General features: G+C 43.2%; 1 protein-coding gene across 3 annotated transcripts in view; it reads left to right on the forward strand.

Annotated features, from left to right (window-relative positions):
* SPAG6 (sperm associated antigen 6) overlaps nucleotides 1–14,265 on the forward strand; it is a 51,655-nt gene that overhangs the window by 18,021 nt on the left and 19,369 nt on the right. For all 3 annotated transcript variants that reach the window (XM_025199703.1, XM_025199701.1, XM_025199702.1), the window contains 2 exons: nucleotides 3,913–4,079; nucleotides 10,784–10,967. In XM_025199703.1, the coding sequence (XP_025055488.1) occupies nucleotides 3,913–4,079; nucleotides 10,784–10,967 (351 nt within the window). The remainder of the gene's footprint in view (nucleotides 1–3,912; nucleotides 4,080–10,783; nucleotides 10,968–14,265) is intronic.

A 14,265-nucleotide genomic window follows, 5' to 3' on the forward strand; every position in this document is an offset into this window, starting at 1 on the left:
ATTTGGTTTAAAACAAATTAGGGTCTGTGTCTGTAGTGCCACTGGAACCACTGTTGGGCTTAGAGGCTTCACTGGTTATGAGAACCTCAGCTCCAGGGGCTAAACACCCTGTGACAGTTTCATTGGTGCTAAGCCTGAATTCATCTCTTCAGAAAATCTTGAGTGCATGCCTTTGAGGATAGGATAGATTTGGTACAGAGTTGGTAATAGTGGGTACATCTACACGACACACATACTGCCTAATTAGGTCCACAGTGAAGTGTCAGTGTCTACACGAGCGGTGCTATTAAGCGGAGTAAATTAATTAACTCCACCATAGGATAGCACTGCCCATCACAAGTACTATTCTATGGGAGAGTTATCTACTCTGCCACAATGCACATGTAGATGGTGACCAGAGCTAGCTGGGGCACAAGGGTGCTACAGTGTGGGACTGCCTGCTGGATAGCTGTAGCACCCTTGTGCCCCAGCCAACGCCTCTGCAGCATCTCGAGCCAGGCAGGAACAACCCTGGGCTTGCAGACTGACCCCTTAGGGTCCCCGGCAGCCACTGCTCTGGTTCAACGTGATGCAGTCCCAGGTGCATGCATAAACACTGCACCCAGGAGCAATAAATTCCAGCATGAACTGTGCTGGAGTTTATCTTGTCACATCAATATTCACATGTAGACATACCCAGTCTGTCTCTATATTACGCAGCCACAGAATCTATCTCTAACTTGTCTTCGTTCTTAATCTCAATTTCCCTTTGTCTTTTGTCAAGATGTGCTTGTCTAACTAACACCAGTGGACGTGTGTAGACGAAACAGGGGCCCTAAATTGAAGTGGTGGGTTTTAAAAAACACTGCTTCAATTTAGGGCTGATTAAACCTCTGTGTCGTGCACACACCTCGCTGACTTACCTGTCTCTTCAGCAGGGAGGGGAGGATGAGTTGCTGGCCGGCAGTGCGGTCCTTGGCCTGTGGTGGGGGGCTGTTTCTTCCCTCCATGGTAGCTGCAGCCCGCCCCCCCAGGGGGCACCTGCCTGCAGGCACCCAGCTTGGGCGGTCCTGGGGAATACCGCAGCTGCGGAGGGAAGCACCGGGCCCCTGCGCAGCTCAGGCAGTCTCCAGGGGGAAAAAAAGAAAAATCAGGGTCACCACTTTTCTTGGGTGGAGCTGCTTTCCTGGGTTACTGTCGGACTACCTGCAGGGCTTCCTGCAGAGTTGTAGAGCTGCACGGAGCCTGGTGCTTTGCTCCATGGCTGTAGGGCCAGCAAACTAAAACTCAAAGGAGTTGAGCACCCCAAGTCATTTAAGGCACATTACCCCACCGAATTTCCTACAGTGGCTGGAATTAATGCACAACATGCTGCCAAGGCATGCAAAAACTAACACCATTAAAGTGGTGCAAGAGCATTTAGCCCACTTTAAAGTGTCGTGCGCACATGCCTCTCGTTTTGTCTATACATGGCCAGTGTGTACCATTTGCCAATAGACAATTCTAAATTTTTCAGTCATGTTATCATCACAAGACTCTGAAAGAGAACTTATTCCATTATGGAACCTCAACATAGTGTTGACAAAGTTGATGAACTTTTGAAGTCTCTGTGAGTACTCCCTTTTGTTCCCCTTGTTGCTATAGACAGGGTGTGTTGACATGACACACTTACTGTGCAGTAGCCTAATAACTCTGCACAGTTGTGTGCTGGTCACAAACCATGCTAATAAGCTACTACACAGTGTCATTAGGCTACTGTGCATTAATGGTCACAAAAAACCTTGCACTGGTGCTACTGCATAGTAAATGTAGTTACTGCACATTCAGTTAGTACTTCGTTAAGGAAGTACTAAACTAAATGTGCAGTAACTACAGCTCATTAATGAATGTGTAGATATGACCACATTAGACTACATCCTTAGCTGGTGAAAACTAGTATAACTGAAAGAACTGAAGTAATTGGTATATATATGTAGCCATGACCCTGAATGAGTGAGCTGGGCTCAGCACTCTTGCCACTTTATGAGCCATTGCTTTTCAGCTGGGGTTCTTACAGTTCGGGAGCATTAAGTAACACATCTTACCGGTATTAACACTTGGAGGAAACATTTTCAAAGAATCACTACTAGTGCGGTAAGCATAGTCTCCTCCCTTTCAAATTGTTTAATCTAGGCATTATGGATTTATTTATATTTTTTAATTATCATTTGTGATTCTGATGGATAATAAATGTTTCTTATGAAATTATTTTATCTCTCTGCCTATTTTCAGGAACAATGTATCCAAACTCTACAGTCAGCAGTGTACATATTTTATGTATACTCCTTGGGTTAGGGACTCTACCTTTTTTATAGCTATGGACAGGCATTCATTTCTACAAGTAGAAAAGTAACCCAGGAGTTGGAGCATACATGTGTTCCAGCCCCCTGGATGGAAAGCTTCACAGGCAAGCTCTCCAGCCAAGAAGCACTAGGGCTAGGGACAGAAATTACACATAAATGGATATAAGTGATCAGAAACTGGTTTAGATCTATAACACAACAGAAGTTCAGTGCATACAAATTGTTTTCAGAATGGCTGAAACTAGTTTAAGATAAACCTGGATGGATGTAGTAACAGAATTGACTTATTTAATTTAAATCAGTTTTTTGAACTTCTGCTCCAGAGCCACTCCAGATTCAAGTTAACTCACAGTCCCCCAGCATCCCAGGATGCTTTGCACCTTCCCAGCAAGCCTCCCGTCACAGAATGGACAGCCTAGCCTTGGCCCAAGCTGTCTGCTCCAGCAGAGCAGGAAGGTGTGCTCTAGCATCCCTTGGCTTCTGGCCTGAGACACTGCTGGCATATGGCTGCATTTTCAGAATCAAAAGTGAATGTCTGTTCACTTGCTTGTCAGTTCAATCTACGCTGCTTAGACTAACCTGCAAAGATTGAATTGATTCAGCCTTAGGCTTTTTGACTGTCTGTACTGCACCCTGGACCACCCTCACCCTTAGGGAAGCCAGTTAATTGACATCCTGCTCTATGCTCTGTCTGGGAGGGGGGCAGGCTCCCAGTTGGTAGTTAAGCGCAGCTGTCCCAGACAGAGGGGGAGGGTTTCAGCCCCTAGTGTTCACCCTCCCTTCCTTGGAAGGAGGAAAAGAAAACAGAGAATGGTAGGTTATTAGGTGTCCTCTGCATTTGAGAGATGTGTACAACCATTTAAATTAGGTCAGGAACAGTGAGATTTTCCTCATAGGTGTCTGATTTAACTTGCGGAAGAGCCTTTTCTCTTCCACAAGAAATCTCTTGAATGGCTATGCACCCTCTTTTAGTGCTGGGCTTTTCTCCCAGCACAAATGTAATGCCTGTTCATGGTCTATGTTTGGCTAGCACATTGTGGACACCACCATAATGAAATAATAAATAATTATTATAATGACATTTTAATAAATCTTCTATCTAGCGAGCAATATATTACAGCTATCGCTTCCCAAATTAGTCACTTTATAATATATGTAATGTAATCTGGTATAATTCCATCAAGAGGTTGAGGTAGCTGTATAAGTCATGAGTGACATGCTAATGTTTAATCACCAGGAGCCCAAGATAGAATTTCCTGTGTATATTTACATTTCCTTGTTAACATATTTGTTATATTTTTAAAATACAGATTAAAGCAGCTTGAGTTTGTAAATGTTTCTGATTATATTTAAAAATTAATTAATGTTGTGGAAAAGAAGCAGGAACATTATAGATTATTAGCATTACACATTATAGATTATTAGCAAGAATGTCAGGTTTGCTTTCTATGGAGTATATGAACTAGTACATACTTCCCACAATATATACTCTAAGTGTGTATATATAACAGGTTTTTTATGAAAGAACCCACAGGTATTTATATAGATCTCTACTTACTGTGTGGCCTTTTTTCTTCCCAATGTAACTCAGGTGTAATGTCTTTGCTGAGGCCTCTTCTGCTGGATGTGGTCCCAACTATTCAACAGACGGCTGCTTTGGCTCTTGGGAGACTCGCCAATTATAATGATGACCTGGCAGAGGCAGTTGTTAAAGGAGACATTCTTCCACAGCTTGTGTATTCATTGGCTGAGCAGAATGTAAGAAATTGTGATTTTCTCAAGTAATACTTATTTAACTGCTAGCTAAGTGGGAAAAAAAATCTCAGTCAAATATATTTATTTAAGTGCAGCAATATTTGCACTTAAAGTTATGGACAAAATGTGCATTGAACTTCTGATAGAAAGTCAGATTGAATGAATTGTGTTAATAATTGTGACATAGTAAAATGTTAAAAAATCTACTAATTCTTGACTCATTAACTGGAATATATTCATAAGGTTTTTTTCTAAATTGTTAAATAATGTTTTGTAAGAGGCTGATTTTTAAATGAAATATTTAGATGTGCTGTACTGATAATTGGTTCAGATTGGTTATTAATATCAAAATGTTGTAAGGTGAATATAAATTTAATAGATTTCATAGATTTCATAGACATTAAGGCTGGAAGGGTCCTCAGAAGATCGAGTCCAGTCCCCTGTCCCAGGGGCAGGAAGTCAGCTGGGGTCACAAGATCCCAGCAAGATAAACATCCAATTGACTCTTAAAGGAGTTCAGAGTAGGTGCTGGCACCACCTCTGGCAGCAGTCTGTTCCAGACCTTGGGGGCTCAGACAGTAAAGAAGTTCTTCCTTATGTCCAGCCTGAAACAGTCTTGGAGGAGTTTGTGACCGTTTGACCTTGTCATCCCATGGGGCTCTCTGGTGAACAGATGTTCCCCCAGATCCTGATGTACACCCCTTATATACTTTTAGGCAGCCACCAGATCACCCTTGAGCCTGCGCTTTTCCAGGCTGAAGAGTTCCGTAGCTCTCAGCCTCTCATCATAAGGCCTGTTTTCTGAGCCTGTCAAGATTAGCCTGGATCATCATCCTGTCATCAGGTGTCATCATCCTGTCATCGCTTTACCCCAAAGTTTGGTGTCATCAGTGAACTTTGCCAGTCAGCTTCTGGTACCAATGTCCACATCATTAATGAAGATGTTGAAAAGAATAGGCCCAAGGATGGAGCCTCGGGGAACTGCACTGGTCATGGTGCACCACAATGATTGACTTCCATCAACTACTACTCTCTGGGTCCGACCTCGGCCCCAGTCCCCCAGCCAGCGGACTGTGATGTAGCCGAGGCTGCAGTTGGCCAGTTTTTCTATGAGATGATCATGGGATACCAGATTGAAAGCTTTTTTAAAATCAAGATATATGACATCAATCTCTTCTCCCTTGTCCAGGTGATGTCACCTGGTCGTAGAAGGAGATGAGATTGGTCAGGCAAGACCTGCCCGCAACAAACCTGTGCTGGCTACCGCTTAGGAAGTTGCCTTCAGGCAGTTTGTCAAGAATGGTCTCTTTAGTGATTTTTATCAAGATCTTCCCTGGGATAAAGGTCAGGCTGATGGGTTCCCCAGATCTACTTTCCTCTTTTTCTTGAAGATAGGCACCACGCTGGCCTTCTTCCAATCTTCCGGCACTTCACCTGAGCGCCATGAGTTCTCGAAGGCCAAGGCAGAGATGGAGCTAGGGCTAGCAACCAAAATTAAGGATAATAAAAAGTCCTTTTTCAAATACATAGAGAGTAAGAAGAAAGCACTGGGTAACGTGGGGCCCCTACAGGATAGGCTTGGCAATCTGGTGACTGCGGCAAATGAAAAAGCTGACCTCTTTAATGAATTCTTTGCCTCCATATTCCTGAACAGGGACTGGGACAGCTCCCCCACTAGAATTACGGACAGACCCAGGGGAGGCTCCACCATGCCTAGGTCAGGGATGACTTAGTTAGGGAACTTTTGGAGGGGCTGGATGTGTTTAAATCAGTAGGTCCAGATGCTCTTCACCCAAGGGTGCTTAGGGAATTGGCAGGGGTCATAGCGGGGCCCTCTATGAGCTCTTGTGGGGCACTGGCCAGGTACCAGAGGATTGGAAAAAGGCCAATGTGGTCCGCATTTACAAAAAGGGGAGAAAGGAGGACCCTGGCAATTATAGGCCAGTCAGTCCTACCTTGGTCCTCGGGAAGACCTGTGAGAAAATTATCAAGGAGCACATCTGCAAGGGCTCAGCACGGGAATTAATGCTCAGGGGCAACCAACATGGGTTCATTGAGGGCAAGTCCTGCCTGACTCACCTGGTTTCTTTTTATGATCAGGTCACAAAGTCCCTGGACAGGGGTGTCAGGTGGATGTCATCTTCCTGAAATTTAAGAAGGCCTTTGACACAGTTTCCCACCACAGTCTCTTAAAAAAACTTGGTGACTGTGACATTGATGCCTACACAGTCAGATAGGTGGCAAACTGGCTAGATGGTCACGCCCAGAGAGTGGTGGTGGATAGGTCGTTTTCGACCTGAAGGGATGTGGGAAGTGGAGTTCCCAGAGCTCGGTCCTGGGGCCTGTATTGTTCAACATCTTTATCAGCGATCTGGATGTGGGTGTGGAATGCACGCTCTCCAAATTTGCTGACAACAGCAAGTTGAGGGGCGAGGTGGGCACGCTGGAGGGGAGGGACAGAATCCAGCTAGATCTAGACAAATTACAGAGGTGGGCGGATGAGAATAGGATGGAATTCAATGCAGACAAGTGCAAGGTGCTGCATCTAGGGAGAAGGAACCAGCAACACATCCATAGGCTGAGGAACACCCTTCTTGCCAACACAGTGGCAGAAAGGGATCTTGGAGTCATTGTTGCCTCCAGGATGAACATGAGCCGCCAGTGCAAGGAAAGGGTCAGGAAGGACCTTGTCATGCATCTACAGATGCATCGCAAGCAGGTCTAGGGAGGTGATCCTTCCCCTATATGCGGTATTGGTCAGGTCACAGTTTGAGTACTGCATCCAGTTCTGGGCGCTGCACTTCAAGAGGGATGTGGCTAACCTTGAGAGGGTCCAGAGGAGGGCCACTTGCATGGTCAAGGGGCAGCAGGGCAGGCCCTATGAGAAGAGGCTAAAGGGCCTGAACCTATTCAGCCTCCACAAGAGAAGGGTGAAAGGGGCTCCGGTGGCCATTTACGAACTCACCAGGGGGAACCAGTGAGAATTGGGGGAGGCTCTGTTCCCCCGGGCACCACCCGGGGTTGCTAGGAATAACGTCCACAAATGGTTAGAGAGAAGATTCATGCTGGACATCAGGAGACATTACTTTACTGTTAGGGCTGCCAGGCTCTGGAATGGGCTCCCAAGTGATGTGGTACTCTCTTCTACCTTGGGGGTCTTTAAGAGGAGGCTGGACAGATATTTGGCTGGGGTGATATGACCGTGGCACCCGTTCCTGCCCAGGGCAGAGGGTCAGACCTGATGATCTGTTTAGGTCCCTTCTGAACATAAGCACTATGTCACTAGGTCACTAAGATCCATGCCAATGGCAAAGCTATGATGCTTGCCAGCTCCTTCAGTACCCTGGGACGTAAGCAATCTGGGCCAGCTGACTTGAAGGTGTCCATCCTCTCAAGGTGTTCCTTCACATGGTCAATGTTGATAAAGGATAACGATTCTAACCTAGGTTAACTTTCAGATGTACCTCCTGATAACCAGAAAAGCAGATACTTTTTAAATTGTGGCCATATTTTAACTGTATTTAGTTTGTAGCTTTGGTTTCTTAGGATGTGTCTACACTTTCACTAATGTGTCTACTGCATTTAAGTTTAGTACCTCTCATATGAGGTACTAAATAAAGGCACAGTAGATGTGCTAAGTAGCTGTGTTAAGTACTAAGAAAGATTTTCATTGTTACTCTTAGGAGAAGTATGGCTTTAGTCATAATAAAATATGATAATAAATGATACTTGGTAATATCAAAATAAACTTTTGTTCATTCCAGTATGCCAGGATTATATGGAAGGTAAAGTAAGGCTTTTATTAGACAAAGTTATAAGCAATTGGTTAATTTAACTGTATTTATAAGAAAGAGAGTTACAGTAATTTCCTTATCTTGTTTATTTGAAAAAAAACTGCACAAAATTAGTATGGTTGTCATTATGTCTATCTTTCATGTTACTATCTTATCTGTGCTGTTGGTGTGTCTGGGAGACAGTCATGATTTAAAATCACTTGGAGCATCAGCAAGATTAGTGTAAGGTCATGGAAAGCCTACTGTGCTTTAGTGATTGAGGGCAAGTGAAGGAAACTAATTATCCAGTTCATACAGAGTTTAGGAATACACAGAACTAACCTGATAATTCCTGTGGGCCAAAAGAGCACATATCTATTCTGTTCACTTTTATATATATATATAGAAAGGATCAGATTCTCCAAACACTAAGTAAAACTTTTCCTTCTGTACATGTACCCACTAAACAGGATCAGACCTTAAATCAGAGTTTTGTCAACTAAGTGGAGAAAAGTAAAAAGATCATATTGTATTCAAAACTTATTTGTGAATGTGTTTTATTTTAAAAAATGTATTCTGAATCACAGTAACCCCTAAAAGTATGTCTGCTTGCCCAAAACCTAATTATTTACTAGGAATTGCACAGGCATGCACACATGCACAGACATACACACATGTACATATGTACTAGGGCAAATCCTCTATTGCTATACATTGTCATGGACTGAGCACTATCAATCCGGCCTGAAGGGGAGAAAAGGTTGGGCTTCTGTAAATTGTCATAGCACTATTAAGTCAACAGAGCCATCTGTAGGTTGGATATGGCCAGAGGGCCCGATCTAGCATTCAGGGCTGCGGGGTGGGGCCTTATCCAGTCGTGTGGGGAGGTTGGGGAGCCACACAACCCTGATTAGGCCCTGCAGGGGAAGGGGGCCTGCCCCAGCCTGTATCTGACCACAGGGGGCAAGGGGACATGGCCTGGCTCTGATCCAGTCACAGTGGGGAGAAGGGGCTTGGACCGGCCCTAATCCAGCCAAGTTGGGGGGTGAAGGTGTGACCTGGCCCTGATTGGGCCCTGTGGGGCTTGGGAATTTGGCAGCAGGGGGAGGGGCTGGGAGTATTACTTGCCACTGCTACCATGCCACCAAATTTCCCTACCCATGGGGGGCCTTGTGGGTTGGATGGCATGGCTCTGCAGGCTGCATTTGGCCTGCAGGTTGGAGGGTGAGCCCTGTTCTAGTCACCAGAACACTGCTCCAGAATGTGGAAGAGCTGAGGTCAATTCCTTCCTCTGCCCATGGAGAGTCCAACCCACATTTCCCACCAGAGTGCCCTCACCAGCAGACTGGTGTTGGCACAGAGTCACGCACAGTCTCTTCCTGGCCTCATGAATCTTATGCTTTGCAACACAGTGGCACAGCATCATCAAGAAAGGTAGAGTGACTGTCCTCTCCTCCCCGCCCACACCCATTAGACCAGGGCAGCCTGTAGCTTGGTGGTGAGATTACTTTCCTGTGAGCTAGGAGGTGTGGCTTGAATGCCCTGTGGGGTTTCAGATTAGGATGGGGAGTGTTCTAATTACTAGGATGTTGCACAGGAGAAATTATTTCTACATCCCTATTTTTAAAAGAAAAGAGTAGCCACTCCCACTCTTGTGTGGACCTCAAAGTTGTTGTTCTTGTTTTTGTGTGCTCTGAGAACACCTACTGGATCAAGCCTTTTGAGGGAGATAGAGGAATGCAATGGTTTTCAGCCTTTATAGATTCAAGGCATCTGTTTAAACTTAAGGCACCCTCCCATAGCTTGTGAGGATTGGGTGGCACTCCTAAGGCTGGGGGGACACGGCAACCACCCGCAGGCAGCAACGCAGCCGTTAGCAGCAAGGGTGGGCCAAGCGGGGACCATCCACAGGCAGCCATGGCAGTGTTGGGGGGGGGGTCCCCCGCAGCTGGACACACGGAAGTGCCAGCAGTGCACGCAGAAGTGGCAGTGGCACTTTTTGGGGGGGAGGGGGTGAGCACCAGCGCTCCACCTGCACCCCCTGCCCATCATCTAAGCCAAGAGCACTCACTCTCGGGGGGGGGGGGGGGGGGGGGCCCCCCCCCTATGTGTCACCTATGGTGGCAGCCCATTTCAAAAACTTATACAGTGCTTACATCCTTGCAGAGGGGCCAAGCAGCAAGGGTGCAGGAATTGCTAGGCAAGAATCGAGCCTGAGTCCACACTTATCTGCTTGTCTCCTTGCACCCCAAAGCAGTCTTCGAAGGATATTGCAGCACGCCTGGGTGCCTGAGTACACTGGTTGAGAATCATTGACCTAATAACATCTAGAGTAGTAATTGTCAATTATAGTGCTGCAGCACTGTAATTACTATTAGCACTGTTATGTGTGCAAACACCTACATATGATTCACAAGATAAACTCAGAGATTTCAAATAGGATTCCAGAATATCAAAAATGTGTGGTCTGTTGTGTTCTCTATGAAGTCTTTGCAACAGAAGAATTGTTCTATTATTTTTCCATAGTCAAGAAACAAGTGACAGCTAAGAGCTGGCATTTTCCAAGGTGTGCATTGAATATGAAAAAATTGAGAACCACTAATCTAGACACCAAGCTGCTCTATCCTGTCAAGACAAGGATGCTACTTTGCTTGCATTAAAACAGAACTTTTCAGTTGCCCAGGAACTTCAAGGTCAAAAGCTGAGAAGCCTATTGTCAAAATCCTGGATTATGTGTTCTCTATGGCAGGGCACTGTACACAAATGAATTGTTTCTGCTTTGCCTTGTACATTGGAGTCCTAATTTGGGTCCTTCTGTACTACTGCAGTACAGATTTATCACTAATAATGCAATTTCATTTTCTGTGTCCTAGTCGCTTGTTTTTTGAAGCAGCAAATATTAGTAAAAATAAGATATCCTCCTCTATTTTTTAGCGTTTTTATAAGAAAGCAGCTGCATTTGTGTTAAGAGCAGTTGGTAAACATTCTCCTCAACTTGCCCAAGCAATAGTTGATTGTGGAGCACTGGATACACTTGTGATTTGCTTGGAAGATTTTGACCCTGGAGTAAAGGAAGCTGCATCTTGGGCACTTGGATATATTGCAAGACATAATTCAGGTAACAGGGTTTTTTGTGTGCTTTCATATTAAAATTGCTTAAAAGTGATAACAAATTGTAATAAGAAGTTTCTTGTAATTTATAACTCAAAAAATATTTGTTGTCCTTGTAAGGAAACCAGTCTCCTCCCTGCATTTTATGTCCATCTTTCTGCTGATGAAAACTCTTTGCATTGCCTAGCTCACCCCCTCACATTTCATTTTTCTGCAGTCATGCTTCTACTTTTACCTATCCAACTACTTATGCACTTTCTGCATGTATTAGTGACTGCACTTCATACTATACTCCCTCTTCTATGGACTATTCCATCCTCTATGGTACCATCCACCCTCCTACCCCAAAAGTTTTATTTAGCCCGTTTTTTCCTCCTTTCCTTTTATCTTTACCATTATTATGAATTGCCATTTTTTACGCTAACAATGTTCAAATGTTCATGTTTGACACCTTCTTAGGACTGATATAAAGTGTAGTAAAGTCAAAGGACAAACTTTGACTTCACTGAGCATTGGATCAAGCTCTTATTGACTTCCACCTGCTTGCCTTTTACTTTTCCTAGTTGATTGAATTTAGGCATGTAACCTCTTCCTTTAGATGAATATCTCAAGGCATAAGTGCTTGTTGGGAGCAAGAGAAGAACCCCTACCTGAACTCAATTCCCTCCATCTCCCTTCTTGACATAGACCTTCCACTGCTTCCATGGTCTGTAATCTCAGTGTCATATTTGACTCTGTACTTTTCTTATTGTTCTGTTTTCCATCTCTGCACATGTGCTTGTTACCAACTCTGTAAAAGTGCCCAAGCTTCACTCTACCTCGGATGAAACCTTCTGTTTTAATTTTTGACAATAGCAGCTCCTTTTTACAGGCCTCTCAGGTCCCAGCACATGCAAAATAATACTGTCTATTTACTTGCATGTACAGACAGGCACTTTCACATCCATTCATTTGTCTTGTCATCAGACCCTGTCCTCCTCTTGCTCTGTGAAATCCTGCCACTTCTTTGCAGAGGATGCTGCCTTTGCAGTTCCTTGTGCCTGGATCACCTGTGTTCTATGTTTTTGTCTCTGTTTGTTTTCAAAACGTCATCTGGAAAAATATATTTTTTCTCTCCTTAACCCTTTCCTCACGCAGCTTAAACTTTGCAGCTGTATATTTTAATTTGTGTGTGGTTAGAGGGCAACTCCTTTGGAGGAAAAACACTATGCAAAGTGAAGATGTATTCAGCAGTAAAGGGATATGGCCAGGTGCCCAGGGCACAGGGACAATGGTGAATTTCAGTTGCCGCTGTGCTGCTGTCATGATCACAATTACACTTTTTAAGCAAAAAAAAAAAAAAATGCTTTTACATGTGCACTTTTCAAACAAACACAAGCAAATGAAAGGGTTTCTGAAAACAGATGATCAGTGTTCTTTGACCACTGTTCTCTTCTACATTTTGGCAGGACTCAAGGTAGGTTGTATAGAATTGAAGACTGTATAGGCAGAAACGGTCATTTGGCCAGTCATATAGAGAGAGTACAGATCTCATGACAGTGTGTGCAAAGTATTTGTTGGCATAGTGGGGGACTGGTGGGATTGTGGGCATGAGAAGCAGGTGAAATGGTGGGATTGTGCATGGCAATGAGGAGAGGTAGTTGAATGAACAGGAAATGAACTGTTGGAATATTGCAAATGTCCTTAAATGCTGACATGAGCAAACATGAGGCCTGATACCTGCCCCACCTCAAAGTTGGAAAACCTCCACAAATGTACTTCACAGAGATGCCTCCATGATTTTTTTTTTTGTTGGGGGTATAGTTTGCACATTCCTCTCCCTAAAGTATAGGCCACAGGGACCATCCACAAGCTCGTGAATCTTTGGGAACCAAAGGGAGTCCCAGGTCTTCTAACTTCTCACAGTCTCTGAGGATCCTTCATTTCTCTCCCTCAAAGACAGCAATGATGTGAAAGCTTCTGTAAAAGACTCTTTTTTAAATGGAGTTCCACCACCCATGTCATGCCCAGGCTGCATTACATTTTTCTTTTTGATTATGTTAGGAATGGGAAGAGGGGGATGAGCTGAAAACCTTACTGAGGAACCTTGCCTCAGTCTGCTAACTCCTCTACCAACCCAACTATAGTGGGCCCATATCCTGGGTAGGTTGCTGCATGATTGGTGCCTATACAAAGTATGGCTCTAGTAATTTAAATGATTTTCTCTTACAAACAGTGTTGAAAAAAACTGATACATATTTAAATAGGACAAAAAGTAATGATCAGTATTTAAATAGTTCATACTCCTGCATCTTCAGAACAGATTTATACCAAATCAAATTTAGTTTTTGCTCTTTTTTAAATTTTGTGGATTTATTTTTTCATTTTAAACTAAAGTTTTTGGATTTAGTTGTTATGCTAAAATATGCCACTTCTCTTCTTCCTCATTGTTTATGAAAGAGGTTGATGGTATCCTGACAATAAGGAATGAAATATTTTTTTTTTCAGCAGCATCACCTGTCTTCTTGAAGTGATGTCCTTGGCATCATCTTGGCAGTCTTCAGGCAATTGAAAGGGTGGCTTTCAAGTGGCTTCTAAGGAGTTTGTTACATTAGTCAGCTAGTTATTTGGACTACCTGTCTTTATGATTCTCAAAATCCTTTCTCTTTAACAGAGTGTTTATTAGAAGTAATTTTGTGTTTATGTCTCATAATATATCATACAAAAACACATTTTGGAAGAGATGCAAATATTGCTTTTGTATGTTTAATGTATTTTTACTGAAAAAATGAGTATATTATGCCACTAACATTTTAGATGCATACTCACGTAACTTCTTGGGTAGATTAGGTTTTTGGTTTGTTTTTAATTAATGAATTGTGATGCATACTCTGACACAGTTATGTTGAAACCATAGCTCTACATATATATTTGTGACTGCTTTACCTTGGAGCTGTATGTAGCTGCCATGGATTATATAAATTAGGAATGTATGATGTGTGTGTATATGCACACCTAAACTAACTATTTTTCAAAATGGTTATTTGAAAAATAAACCATTGAAAATTAGTTCTGTAATAATCTCTTTAAAATATTTGTAGTCCTAATTTATTTATGAAAGGAGTATTCACGTTTTATGTAAAATCAATTGTATAATGTAAAAATAGTACTTTCAACACATATTAGAGTGTGCATGAATGGTCGACCAGTTCAAAAAATGTATCTAGTTACGAAGATTATTTAGGTATTAACATAGAAGACACAGGCAGTGTAATGATGACATGACTACACATCATTCATGAAAATTCATGTTATATGTAACCTAA

This window comes from Alligator sinensis, unplaced genomic scaffold (genome assembly GCF_000455745.1).
Source record: "Alligator sinensis unplaced genomic scaffold, ASM45574v1 scaffold221_1, whole genome shotgun sequence".
Classification (NCBI taxonomy): domain Eukaryota; kingdom Metazoa; phylum Chordata; order Crocodylia; family Alligatoridae; genus Alligator; species Alligator sinensis.